This window comes from Eufriesea mexicana, unplaced genomic scaffold, assembly GCF_001483705.2.
Source record: "Eufriesea mexicana isolate 0111107269 unplaced genomic scaffold, ASM148370v2 scaffold2367, whole genome shotgun sequence".
Classification (NCBI taxonomy): domain Eukaryota; kingdom Metazoa; phylum Arthropoda; class Insecta; order Hymenoptera; family Apidae; genus Eufriesea; species Eufriesea mexicana.
Window position 1 is genome coordinate 196,048 of NW_016910433.1, and position 14,304 is coordinate 210,351.

Consider the following 14,304-nt stretch of genomic DNA (forward strand, 5'->3'; position numbering starts at 1 on the left):
CGCTCTTCCTGACTCTTCTAAACTTTCCCAACTTTTTTCTTCATCTGTAGATGAATCACTAAAAAGCAATGTACGCAGAATTTCATCCTCATATCTTTTTTTTTATGTCATGTTACGATAAATGTAACAGTTTCTTTCTTTTTTACACGCTGAACAAAGTGTTTTTACACTTTATTCTTAAGTTAGACATTTATGTCAAGTTCATTGTTCTATTGGTATATGCAATTTTTATACATACTCAGATTCTTTCAATAAACTTTTATTTTATAATCAGATTATTCTTATTCGAAATTAATATTTTCATATACATGAAAATACATTAAATTGGAAATTGATTTTGAATGAAAATATTTATCATTATCTTAATTGATTAATAAAACTAGTTAAGTCGTATTCATTGGTAAAGAATGGCAGTCATTGAAAATTGATATTGAGCAATATCTTTATCTCTAATATTCTTAGAAAATATGCTTATATTTTGAACAAGAAAAATTTAATACAGAAAATATTCTAATGCAAAAATTTTTATTTATTTTAGAATACAATTTGGCTTATGGCGTTTACATATGTATATAGAATTTGACATGACACTGTACCGTAGCTCGTGAGGAATAATACTGCATGATTGTGGACAGACCAGAAATTAATTATGAATTTTATTAATTTACGACAGTGTTACAAACTTATTTCTTTTAGATCATTACATCAAAGATCATGTATTTGTGATAAATCGTTAAAAACTATTTCACATATGATATTTCCTCTCCATAGTAATTTACAAAAAAATATTGTAAAAGGTGTCTATAACGTCATTTATCGATCATTTACAAGAAATATAAAAAGTGCTTTTTAATCTTATCTTTTAATATATTTTTACACAAACTTATAATTACAAATACCATGTCTTATAAATATAACATTTTATTTACAATATTTCAAACATATTTTTTAGTACAACCAACTTTAGAGTTTTCAACTTCAATATATCTTAATACTGATATGGACACTGTATCTGAAAATAATAAAAAGTCTCATAATATTGATTATAATGAACTTTTAAAAGCTCAAAAGGATAGTAGTGTTTTAATCATTGACGTCAGAGAAAAAGAAGAAATTGATGAAACTGGAAAACTACCTGGAAGTATTCACATACCAAGTCTGTTTTGCTATGATTAAAATTATTCCTTAAAATGTTAGTTATTATTGGATCTCTTAATTATAGTGGGGGATGTTGCCAATACATTGTTGAGCCTTTCTAAGGAAGATTTTAAGGAGAGATTCAATAAGGAAAAACCTTCCAAAGATACAAGAATCATATTAAGCTGCAGATCTGGAAAAAGAAGTGGCATTGTTCAAGAAGAGATACAAAAACTTGGATATGAAAAGTATATTAATTATATATGCATATTTTATAAATGTGCTAATTAAACATTCATGTTTTAGTGCATACAATTATGTTGGAGGATGGCTGGATTGGGAAAATAATCAAAAAGTATAATTTTAATATATTATAATAATTTTTTTTATATGTAGATATATTTATTTGTTAATAAATTGTTATATATCTATTAAAATCAAAATTCTTAAATCTGTCTCATAATAATAGGTAATGTAACATATGATGATATATATACATACATATAAATAATATTTTATCATGCAGTCAAAAACCTTATATACACTATGCCAAACATGAAAATTATCTTTTAGTATAAAAGAACTACATTACTTTTTTTTCTGTTCCTGTGCTAACTTTTGATTAACCATCTCTCTGAATTGTCCTAAAATAAGATTTTCCCTCTTTTGTCGTTCTTCTTTGCTAAACATAGCCAATGCTCGTTTCTCATCAGCAGAATAAATTTGATTTTCTTTTCGGATACGAACAGCTTCCATACGCCGATGTCTGCAACGAAAAAAATAATATTAATATAGGAACATATTTATATTTTTGACCTTCATTATACCTTTTAATAATTTAGGTAACTAATTGTAAAAGAATGTATTACCTGCTACCACTCATGACATAGCCAACAGATTCATATGCAGCAATTTCTTCTGAAGTTAAACCAATTTCACCTCTTCTAGGTATACGCTTTCCTTCTGCAACATATGCAGCCATAGCAGCACCTTCACCAGGCAAAAGAGCTTTGCCAAAATCTTTAGCAGATAATGTCACATGTGGTTTCTGTACTGGTCCAACTACTTCGTCACCACTTTCATCTGAACTTGATCCTCTCTTAACCTTTGCTTTATCATTAATTCCATTCTTTTCTACCCATTCTAATTCCTCAGACTCACTATCAGAACTACTATCTGACTTCTTTTTTTTCTTTTTACGTTTTTTCTTCTTCTCTTTCTTGGCTTTCTTTTCTTTCTTTAACTTTTTACTTTTCTAAAACAACAATGAATTACACATAGTTAAATAAAGATCACAACAAAATAATATTATAAAGAAAGAAAATTATACTAAGCAAAGACAATAAAGTTTACTTATTAAATTGATGTAAAGTAACACAATATTTTCATACCTTCCTCTTCATCTCTTGTTTCCTTTTCCTGTCTTTTGGTATAGAACTGTTGTATTTATGAATCTCCTCATCTTCGTCGGAACTACATCAAATATAAAACATTTATCATATATCCACAGTTCGTAAAAATAAAAACACGAAATTTACAAAAACAAAAGATATATTAATTTATTATTAGATTATATCATCATTAATATTGATAAAATAATTCAAATAGTAAAGATTCAAAATCTAAAAAGAAACATTGTAATATCTTACTCTTCGATTCGTGTCGGTGATTTGCCCCAAATTCTATCAACTCCACATAACCCAATTTGCTCTCTATCCCGTCTACGTGCATCCATTGTCATACTCTTCTTGTTTACATATCATGATAGAATTTAAAAGGGCTATGATATCGCCCTCTGGTTTTAATTGCGAACATTAAAAAAATATCGCGGTGCTTTAAAATTTACTCGTAAAATAATTAAGTACGTTTCATTTTCCTACGATACAATTTAAAATTATTATGCTATTAAAAACTATTAATGGCTTTCTGCTAATATCATAAGAGTAGGAAAAGGAGGTAAGAGAAAAGCACAAGTAGAGAAATGAAAATAATGTCGAGACTTTATTGGTCTGATTCATGAAACACTCTGTAGAGAAGGAATTCCAAGATGAATTCCGATGATGTAGTATCAAAATGTGTTTTTAATAAATATCAATAAAAAATACATTACACAAAATATCTACAATGATTACAAAGTTCAATATAAAATTACATGTCATTGGACAGTATCACCATCCAAGACTTATAAATGTACAAAGTAGCAATTATCGTCGTGTTTAATCGTATTGTTAGTAATATCTATCGTAATTAATAAATATTATATTTATAATCTTCTTTTTCTTGAGTACTTGGATAGAAAAATATCCATAACAATTCCTGCTTTTTAGATTCTAAGCATCATGCATTTCCAAATAATATAAAGAAATACGTAGCTTAATAATATACCGCTAATGTGAAAATTATTGTAATTGTGTTAATAATAAATGGATTCGCCGAAATTTAAAAAATTACTCTCGTAAATTGAGATTCTATAATTAATACAGTAACAGAGATATGACAAGGCACTCTTGACAAGTCCATTCTTTTCATTTTTATCGTTTGTTTTTTTTTTTTTTTTTTTTATAAAAATTTGATCCGTGTTCAACGTTGAGCCTCAAAAGATACACATACATGATAATTCCTGCATTAATTCCTGACATTATAAGACTTTTATGATTCGTATGTTTAAGTTACATTAATGTATCGGAAATAATTATATGCATTCTAATTAAAGCTTCAATGACAAATCTTTTTGCTATGTAACATTAACGTACGTGTTATACATAATACAAGATATATACATAAAATTTAAGAAACACTATTTCCTTTTCAACGAAGATGATTTTATGATTATATTTTCTTTCAGATAATTACCAGCGATACTTTCTGGAAAAGAGAAATTAAAAATCGTTTCAAAATTTATAAAATTAGAACACCATTACTTCTAATAGTATTAAAACAAAGTGAGTAGTACAATAAACCAACAATTCTCTGCGACCGCATATTTTGCTACTGATTCATCGTTTACGAATTGAAAAGTTAAGGCAAGAAGAAATTAGAAGAAATAGCGTCACAAAATCGAACACAAATTTTACAATTGCTTTCTTACAATTTTCTTAGAATTACATTATCTTAATACTTTCTTGTATTGTCGAGAAGTATTGTATAAATACAACGAAATAATGATTAACGCCATTATGGGGTATTACTATTGTATTCGTTGGAATATAGAAGCACCATTGATTTTCATTGTAATCTTCACGAAAATAACATTAAACTGCGGTTTTCGTAAAAATCACAACGCTGAATATCAAATCAAGAAAGATATTGAATGATTGCAAAACAGTCACGTTTTTCTTACGTCTTTAATTATTTCTAACAAATTTAATTTTCTTACAGTCACATTCGTCTATCTTTTTCCTGAAATTAACTACGCGTAACGATTATCCCTATTAAACTATTGTATTACTAAAATTTTGACTGATTGGAAAAACCATTTTATGGTTTATTCACTAAGCGACAAGAACTGCTTAAAAAATTTTGCAATCAGTCAACACAGTTCTCACTTTTTGACTAAATATTTTGTCTATTTCGCTTATGTCGTAGTTAAATAAATACGTATCGTCGAATTACAGATTATTCCAAGAGAAGCGTCCAAAGAAAATTCATTTTAAAATGCTTAGCATTCAAGATCTAGTCGGCGGGCACTTCTCCTGAATTTTTACTCGAACCTTCAACGAGAAAGTTCAAGTTAGAAAAGCACTCTGTCTTCTTACGTAAGTATACGGACCCTTAGAGTCTTTATCGTGCTTATTGAACGCCACGGCTTTAAAATATTTCTACCTTTCCTGATCTTTTATTTCGCACACCGGAATTCGTAAAAATTTCATTCGTACTCTGACTCCCTAGGCAACTTTATTGTATATAGTGGTTACATTATTGTTACGCACTAATACTGTTCCGTCTAAAATGACGTCGTTTATTATATATATATAGATCGGATAAATTGTTATAAAGTCATTACTGTAATAAACAAAACGATTCGTATATTCGTGAAATTAAAATAAAATTTATGCTTAAAACAAATCCCTGTACTTTGTACTAAAAAAATACAAAAGTTACGCAAATCGAAGTGAGGCATTTTGTACGCTTTTGTACATTATTCTAGCTCGAAGGAAAATTGAAAACAAAATCTTCCTTTCAATAGATTGTAACTCGATTTAAAAAATTCTATAAAAATGTTTGTAGAAAATTATATTATAAATCGTTGAAATTCATTATTTTATACAAATTATGTACAAAAACGAACCGCTACCGTGTGTGTACGTATGAATATAAATGTCAAACATTACAGTAGCGAGACTGTAAAAATTTCAAAAATAACAACCTTCGTATAGTAAGCACTTCGGTATAGTAATACATCATTGGTACCATCTTAGATTTTTCTTCGCAATATTATTAGAGATTGGGGGAAATACCTATACATGCTTTCATCATTTGCCTTGGAAATCCTAAAGAGAAACGAGAGGAAATCGACCTATACCGTAGGATAAATAATTAACGATTTCTACAGAATAAAATATGAACACGATTACACGTCTCAAGAATAAAACTTCTCGATAGATTTGCTTAGCCGATATCACTGACAGGTCAAACCTATTTCAGTGGATATTTTTCGAAATCCGCTTTGGTTCGCCATAGATCGACTATGTTCAAATTGGGTTCATCTTTTTTCTAAAAAGAATGAAATATGGCAGTGATTCTTAGAATTTGCGTTAGAATATCAATATCTCGGAATTAAAATGTACGCAGGAACTCAGTACATTCGAACGAATAAAAATGTACAGACCGTTACAGAATAAGTGTAGCAAAGTAATACATTAATCAAATGTTTACCACGCTTTAATTTTAGGTATTTCGATACTCGGATCTTCAAGCTGTAGTAAATAATTCGCTCTTTGTTCTAACTAACCGTGAAATATACATCTCGATTGCTTTTATAATCAATTTTACAAATGCAGAATCCGTGCTAATACATTTGGAAACGTATCAAGAGAAAACGGTATACAATCATACATTTTCAACGGTGAAACTTATAGAAAATAATCGTGAGATTTCCGACAGACAGCGACCAGGCAAAAATTTCTGAAGGAACGACACAGATCACTGAGTTTCCATCCTATCGCTCGAGGATTAACGCAATCACCGAAACATCTCGTTACATTTGCGCAAAGGTTCCTCGAACGAAGAACGAATCAAACAAGTGCCTCCGTGTGATAATGATGATAATGATGATGAATGTGCTCGTGAACGTGCTTCCTACCGGTGCTCGCAGCCGCGTTTTGCGAGAATTCCCGTTCCAGCCAACGGACGACCTGAACCATGGCTCTGGCCTGATCTTGTTCCCTAGTCGCATGCTTCAGCTGATGCTTCTTGCTCGATTTACCGCACTGCTGCGTTTGGCCGAACTGCGTCTCGTTACGTTGAACATTATGATTGCTGGTTGGGGGGGTCTGATTGATAGGATGCTGATTGTTCGATATCAGATTGCCGCCATTACGATTCGTGTTAGCCGTGGCAGCGGTTTGTTGATCTGTGTACACATTTGGACTGATCACGGTTCTTGGCAGAACTTGAGGTTGAACGTATGCTCGCGGCGGCTGTACCGTGGCGTTATTCCTTTGAAGTCCATACTGCGTTCTCGTCTTCCTCAGATTCCCCCTGTGCTTTGCAGGTACCTTGGAGAACGACGCGAAACCCTGGGGCTTTTCCCGAGTAGGCTTATGGTAGGCCGTCGCCGTGGGCCGAGATTCCGACGGTGAGCGACAGTCTTGATTGTAGTGAGGCGAAGGCTCGACATGTGGGGTTTGGGATGGAATGCGCAGTTGCTCGTTTTGATGCCGTTTCCTGGTTTAAAAGATGCATGGTAACTTTTTTATTACGTCTCTTTTTCGGAGGGAGAACAGGTACGTAACATTTCGGGTATGGCTTTATCGCGGTGTATATTCGTTTTATGCTTCTTTAGCTTTAGAAAAATCCCCTCGAACGAGAGAGACGAATAATGTATACGAATAATACATTTACGAAAGACTGCGACGAATGCAAATAAGAATGCCGCAATAAAAGGAACAATCTTATTGGGAATCTGCATTCGAGATAGACGTTCAAGTACGATATCATCTTTTTCCCTCAAAAGAGGGTATTATGCGATTTTCCACGCGGTTGAGCGCAAATAACGTACCTTGACGTATGAAAACTGAGATTATTCTTTTCCATGTTCGCCTGAATAATTTCCAAGAGCTGTTGCCTTTGTAGGGCACCACTGCGTTTTCGCTGATTAGTCGTGAGGAGAGGCGTCAAGGGGGAAACTGCGGGGGAGACATCACTGTCATCGCTAATATCACCCTCGGAGCTATTGGAATAGGGTGATGGTAAATGAGGCACGGGCCCCACCCTTCTACGTAATTCCTCCTGCTTTATTCGATTCGTTCGCGCGTTTTCACCGTCATCCTCGCTGTGGGTGTCTACCTCCTTTTGTTCGTTCTGAAATAGCAAATCGGAAGAAAATATTTTTATTCGCCGAATAAACCTTGGTCAAAAATATTATCTCTCATAAGAACAAAACATTTCTAGAAATATTTTCACGCTTTCCCCCCGTATAAAATTCGCTCGTTTCAAAAAAACAGAGAGAATCGCATTTACGACACATTTTTACGTACAAATAAGCGCACGGAACAGTGACATATGGCTGTTTCATTCACTTACGAGAGTTCGAACACCGGCAACAAAAAGTCAATCCGCAAGAACCCTTACATCTGTCCAACATCGATAAAAAAGAGAGGAAAAGGGAGAAAAAGAAGGAAAACGAATAAAAAAACAAGAAAGAAAGGAACATCCCTGCTTCCCGCGAGCGATAAATCTCGAAAGGCAGAAATGATAAATCCGCCTCTAGCTTCTAGAATTGTCGGGTTACGAAAGAGGACGCGGCTCCATAAAAACCCGAGCCTCGAATCCTCGCCTCGTAGGGGCATCAATCTTACCTGGCAACGGTGTCGTGGCACCCTTCTCCTTCTAGGAACTCTACGTAAACCGTGTGCGCCGGTGTGGGCCCCGGCATTGTTGCAGGACGCGTGCTTCAAATGGCAGCAGGACGAATTTCCGGAAAAGCTTGCAGCCGGCTGCGAGGACGCGTTTAAACAGCCGCCGGCCGATCGCGACTGGCTGCTCCTCTGATCCGGCGACACAGTCAATTTCACCTTAATCGTCTTACTGCCGCACGGAGGTACCTGGATAGAAGCGCCCAGGGTATCGTAAATGGTAGTAACCAGCCCGGCTATGTCGTCCTTTGTTATCTTCCCGTGGCCGTCGAAGTCGTACAGGGTGAACGAGAATTCTTGCCGCCTCCGGTCGCCCTCTGCTACCGAAACGTCGCATTCGAATTCCTGCAATGGGATTCGTTATTTTAGGTACGAGCAGTTCGTAAAGAGCGCGACGATCTCTTTAAAATCTGCATCAACGCGATGAACGAGCAGTTGCTTCTGTTTTACCTTCTACTCGGATGGTGTATAAATGCAGAAAATATGCTTGGGCGAGAAGCAACGAGAGACTTTTTCTTTGAGTATAGGATTTTAAAGAGAAAGAAGGAGATCCTAATCGTTTAGAAATCTCCAGGATTGGTAATATTCGTGACAAGAGATTGGTGGGATCAACTGAGAATTTTGTGTATTAAATAAAATTTGATATTTTATTGACACTAGATTTATGGACATTTCTTGTATACCTATCTCTAAAGACGTATCGATTTTACGTATGAACGAAATCAGACGTTTTCTTTATAACAAATTTTATAAAGCAATATTATTATACACTATTATAAATAATAAATGAAACTTTTGGATATATATTTATATAAAATTTATATTTCTAGAGATTATTTATTTTCAAATGTATAATAAACGGTTCCTGTAATTTTTCTGATGAAAATGTACCCCAATATAATTGTACATTATTAATTTATAAATGAAACTATGAGATATATATTTATATGAAATTTATAGTATATGTAGGGGTTATTTCTATTCAAATGTAAACGGTTCCTGTAATTTTTCTGATGAACTTTATATTATTTTCTCACTATGCATTTTATATTATTTTTAATTGTACAGAATCAATATTATTATACACTATTATAAATAATAAATGAAACTTTGGGATATATATTTATATAAAATATATATATCTAGAGATTATTTATGTTCAAATGTATAATAAATGGTTCCTGTAATTTTTCTGATGAAAATGTACCCCAATATAATTATACATTATTAATTTATAAATGAAACTATGAGATATATATTTATATGAAATTTATAATATATGTGGGGATTATTTATATTCAAATGTAAACGGTTCCTGCAATTTTTCTGATGAACTTTATATTATTTTCTCACTATGCATTTTATATTATTTTCAATTATACATAAAAATGTTGAAAAGATAGGATACTTCTTATCCCACTATATGCTACAAGAGACAGAGAAATGTACAAAAATCATCTTCTTCTAATGCTCGTAAGGACCCAGAAGATTATTAAGACTAATTTCACCTGACCACAAAATTTTGCCCGAGTTTCTACGGATCGACACATTTTTAAACGTATTAAATAGGAGGAAAGATTGGACGTTTTGTCAGTTAAAGTACATTCGTCGATAATACACGATTCGCTATACGAGGGTTAAGCGAACCACGCAGTACAACTGGAGATAATTACGTTTAACGAAGACACCGTCCTCCCCTCCTTCCCTCATCGAGAGAAGATCGCACGACTTGAAAAAAATTCATGAAATTTAAATACAAATCGCAACACGATAAAAACATAGGCTGCTCCCCTATCACCTTGCTCCTTTTTCAACAAGCAGGAGAGTTAATAATACCTCGAAACTGAGTTGCTTCGTTGTACTAGCGCTCGGCTGCTCGTCATTTCCGGTGGCCGGCGTAGGGCTGGTGGAAGCGTCAACTGCGACCTGCGGTGCCTCTGTTTCCAACAAAATTGGCTGAGATTCCGGTGGTGAACCGCTACGAGGTGCTGAGACACCGCCAAGAAGTTCCTCCGAGTCGCTGCCTTCCGTATTACCAACCACTGTAACCAAACCGTCAACTTTAGAGTAACGATGAATGAAAATTCCCACTTGCAGTTACACGTAACACATTGAACACCAAGTATATTTCCACAAACCCTAATTTACGTCAATTTTTCTCAAATTCAACGCGATCCATCGCGATACCTCTGTGCAATAATCTTTGAAATCTTTCAAAATTTTGGAAAATAAAAATGTCGCTTTATCGATTAGCATATTTGGTCGATACACCTTCTGACTATTATTAAACGATAATAATCACATTCCAGGTGTAATTTCACGCGTGTGCATCTTAAAATATTAATCACGTGGCGGTCATCGGGTCAACGGGGAGTAAATGGACGGCCACCGGTGACCATCATGGCGTTCAATGTGTTTGCACTAAAGCTACCAGTATTCAAGCGATCGTTTTCGCGCTTTTCATTAAACGTTCTGCATTCAACGCCACCGTTCTCGTCGCTCGATAACGTAATCAATTTTTCAGCGTCTCTCCTTATTTCGTTTCGCCCCCGAGATCCCTCGTTTGCCCGTTTCCATGGTGGATTTAGCGTTAACCGGGACCAGCTTGCAACCATTATAAAGCGAATTATACCAGCGAGGTTGGCAAACATTCCGCGCGAGTGAATTATATAGGAACGAAATTATGTTGCTAATGTATATATTACAAGCAAATATAAAGTGCATAAAAGTAAAGTAAAATCGGGATTGTGCGAGAATGAGGCGGAATAAACGTAGGGCCAGAGACGTGGCTACTTGTTTTACGCTTGCTCGTTATATTTCTCGTCATAGTCTTGTTTCGCCTTGCATGAAGTTCTCATCAAAGGGAATGAAACTGTTATCTACGGTCGAGCGGCGGCATCGCTCGTAAACAAAAGTCAGAATCTCAAAGGTATCAAAGTAACATCCTCCACGGTAAAGCCTGTATTTATAGTCAGTTTCTGAGTGCCACTCGGTATTTAAGTTACGGAGTGTAGGAAGTATTTTCGGACTATTTTGAAGGGGATGTAACATCGAATCACCAGAAATAAATACAACAGATCACCAAACCGATCTCGCGATCACGTTTTCGCATACCGACTCAAAGCCTCGCGGGATTAGAAGTCTTTACATGCTCGACTTTCGATCAAACGAAAGAAAAATAGAAAAAAAAAAAAAAAAAAAAAAAAAAAAAAAAAAAAAAAACACGTATATATATATAGATAGAGTGCGAGTGAGATAGAGAAGAACGAAAAGGAGAGGAAAAAATGGGGAAGGAAAAGGGGAAAGAAGGATGGCAAAATGGAGGAAAGGGGAAAATTTTAATCGGCGGAAGCGTGTCTAGAAATTGATGTACGCGAGCGCGTTTAAACGCGTAAATTACAGATCAAAGGGGTTGCTGTTTCATAATTACAGAGAGCGCGGATTCCGTGCATAAAAGCGCAATTATCTCTAATGCATTCGGTCTATTGCTCGGCCGAAATTATTCGCTCGGTGCGAGCGAACGAATTAACGAAAGTCCCACCGAAAGGGACGGGGAGAGCACACACGTCCATTTCCAGCGTTTATTTCAGAAACGTTTTGCACACTCGCCGAAGGAAGTGTAATGTATCTTTAATGTGTCTGCATTACGCCGCCGTTTACCGTTACCTAGACACCCGTGTAAAAGCGTTCTACGAAATGAAACGCTGAAAAGATTCCTTTACGCAACTACCGTGCATAAACGAACATCTATGGAACACGACACACCGCACCATGCGCGATGCAACGCTTTAAAAATGAAGTTTTCAGCGGCGGCAGGAAGTGCATCGTTTAAAACGGTTAGGGGATTGTATTTCCTGGATGGCTCACTCGGGTAAATCGCGTGTCGGACGCGGAATATTTGTCTAACGTATCGAATAAAATAGACGAGCTTCTCGTAAAGACATAAAAATATTTTTATCTCGAATAAAATCTTTGAAATTATACAAAAATTGTCGCTTTAACGACTCGAATCTTTCGAATCTCCAGTCTCGAAAAATTCTGCAAGCAACGGAATTATTATAGCTCTTGGATCTTTCTCCGGATACGCGTGAAATCAATTTTTCGATATGCATCTTGTTCGTTGTTTTTCGCAAGACTCGTGCACAGCCTGTTTCATCAACCACGACCGAGAGCATTTGATCGCTGGCAGGTTTAGCGTTAAAAGATACACGAGTGTTTTATTACACGAGGGAATAATTTAAACGGTTGCTCGCCTTGTGGCTAACAGAAAGGTGTTAATTTGTGAATCGTTCGCGTCGATGCTAAATGTAGCACGATAAGGTTTTAATGGCAAAATCAATGTGGAAGACCGATAGCGAGCAATAAATTTCGAACGACCTCTTTGCCACCCACAAAGCAAGAGAAAAGGAGAACCTTAAGTAAAGATTTTATCTAACGGACCTTGCCACACACGTAGGGACAACTGTCGAAAGGATTTCCTGTATCTAGGAATTTAGTACGTATCGAGAGCTGAAAAATGAACCTACATAGAAGAATTCCTCGCTCTACTTACGAAACACGCCATCAGACGTATATAAAAATTAATTTATCGCGTTTGATTTATTTATTTATTTTTTTTTTTTTTTTTTTTTTTTAATGATGACCACGATAATATGCGAATCCCAGTTGGGATAAATTGAAATATAATAATAGCGATAGGGATATCTATTGGTATAATATATGGTCATTATACGTACGAGAAAATGATGCAGTACTAATTAGCATAGATGTTTCACTGATCGGTTCGCGTCTTCACCGATTCATAATGATCGGCATAATGCGACGAGCAATTCAATTACCAAGAGGGAATATTAATTTCTTTTGAAATTCATACAGTGTAATAACGCAGCCGCCCTACATGTGTCTAACACGAAGCGAAATTAAAAAGAACAAGCTCCAAGAACTGTCGGCAATTTACAGCTCGAGCTATTGATTAATGAACGCTCTTGGCTAGACATTAGAAATTTTACGACTGTCTTACCAGTAGGTGTGAAAATGCAGCACTTTGGCTCGCTTTCGCAAAAAGTATTTATGAATTCTGCGCACACCATAGGCTATATTTTAAGTTATTCAAGTATTTCAAAACTGCGGCACCGTATCATTAAATACTCTGATACTATCATTATAATTCATGAATTCTATCTAAACCGTGTACATTCTAAATTATTCGACTATTTCAAAACTAAGATACCATGTTATTAAATACTCCGATACTATAATTATAATAATTAACGAATTCTATATAAACCGTGTAGATTTTAAATTATTCCCGTATTTTGAATATTAAAATACCATATTATATTCCCCGATACTATTATTATGATAATTTACGAATTTTACGAACCAGCCACGTTTTAAATTATTCGAGTACTTCGAGAGCAAAGTACTACATCGTCGGACGCTCCGATATTACTGTTTACCGATATTACTCGTACAAATCGTGCAGGATATTTCCTCGGACCTTAATGCTCGAGATTCCACCCCCATAAGCGCCCCGCTGCGATAAAATAAATGGGAAAAGCATGGGAGCCGGAGTCGAAACGCGGCAACGGGGAACGCAACGTAACCGGATGTTAGAGTTGCATAAACTACTCGTTGGACTGGGATTTCGTTGCAAGTCGTCGGAGCAATCGGCCAAAATATTAAGGGAATGCTCGATAATCGGGGTTCGATAAAACGAGTTCCGCGGCGATTCGAGTTCCGAGTAACCGGGAATGTTTCGAGTGCTTTGGCCACCGGTTACACGTTTCCCTTCTACGATCGTGTCTTCGGCTCGAGGAGGCTCCGCTTTTATCTTAATTCACGCGATACATCATTAAGCCGGTGCAGCGTGATTCCAGTAAAATATATACTTAAAAACGTCGGCATCAAAGGGGCCGCGGAGCAACGATAATTAGCGATACGAAACGCGTAATAAACGAAGCCGGCCGCTAATTTCAATTACTCAAGACCAACCCGGGGGGGAAAGGGAGAAGGGGAAGGGAAAAAGAAAAGAAAAAAAAAAATTACAAGAAAACGGTTGCACACGCGCTCGCGCGCGGAAAGAGAGGGC

At 35.5% G+C, this 14,304-nt stretch overlaps 3 protein-coding genes across 3 annotated transcripts in view; 1 reads left to right on the forward strand and 2 right to left on the reverse strand.

Moving 5' to 3' along the window:
* The first annotated feature begins 550 nt into the window (after positions 1–550).
* Positions 551–1,498, forward strand: LOC108549943 (thiosulfate sulfurtransferase/rhodanese-like domain-containing protein 3). The gene is made up of 4 exons (XM_017903532.1): positions 551–797; positions 953–1,156; positions 1,223–1,385; positions 1,444–1,498. The coding sequence occupies exons 1-4, from the start codon at positions 650–652 to the stop codon at positions 1,496–1,498; spliced, it is 570 nt and encodes a 189-aa protein (XP_017759021.1). The 5' UTR covers positions 551–649.
* Positions 1,499–1,725: 227 nt separating this feature from the next.
* On the reverse strand, positions 1,726–2,878 carry LOC108549947 (UPF0396 protein CG6066). The gene is made up of 4 exons (XM_017903537.1): positions 2,787–2,878; positions 2,529–2,610; positions 2,007–2,392; positions 1,726–1,903 (listed from the first exon to the last, which is right to left on the reverse strand). Exons 1-4 carry the CDS (start codon positions 2,876–2,878, stop codon positions 1,726–1,728), a joined length of 738 nt encoding a protein of 245 aa, XP_017759026.1.
* A 3,493-nt stretch (positions 2,879–6,371) lies between these two features.
* The window catches only part of nkd (NKD inhibitor of WNT signaling pathway naked cuticle), an 11,256-nt gene continuing 3,323 nt past the window's right edge, over positions 6,372–14,304 (reverse strand). The window contains exons 2-5 of the mRNA XM_017903542.1: positions 10,050–10,255; positions 8,157–8,558; positions 7,358–7,659; positions 6,372–7,023 (exon numbers count right to left, since the gene is read on the reverse strand). Of these exons, the coding sequence (XP_017759031.1) occupies positions 6,372–7,023; positions 7,358–7,659; positions 8,157–8,558; positions 10,050–10,255 (1,562 nt within the window). The remainder of the gene's footprint in view (positions 7,024–7,357; positions 7,660–8,156; positions 8,559–10,049; positions 10,256–14,304) is intronic.

Bases quoted from the DNA above. Each gene is read 5' to 3' on its own strand.
- LOC108549943 (XM_017903532.1), top strand. From the start codon at position 650: ATGAATTTTATTAATTTACGACAGTGTTACAAACTTATTTCTTTTAGA. The intron at 1,157-1,222 runs GTCTGTTTTGCT...TCTTAATTATAG, and splicing joins TGGAAGTATTCACATACCAA to TGGGGGATGTTGCCAATACA. The intron at 1,386-1,443 runs GTATATTAATTA...TTCATGTTTTAG, and splicing joins CAAAAACTTGGATATGAAAA to TGCATACAATTATGTTGGAG.
- LOC108549947 (XM_017903537.1), bottom strand. From the start codon at position 2,878: ATGACAATGGATGCACGTAGACGGGATAGAGAGCAAATTGGGTTATGT. The intron at 2,611-2,786 runs GTAAGATATTAC...TATTTGATGTAG, and splicing joins TCACCGACACGAATCGAAGA to TTCCGACGAAGATGAGGAGA. The intron at 2,393-2,528 runs GTATGAAAATAT...TTGTTGTTTTAG, and splicing joins AACAAGAGATGAAGAGGAAG to AAAAGTAAAAAGTTAAAGAA.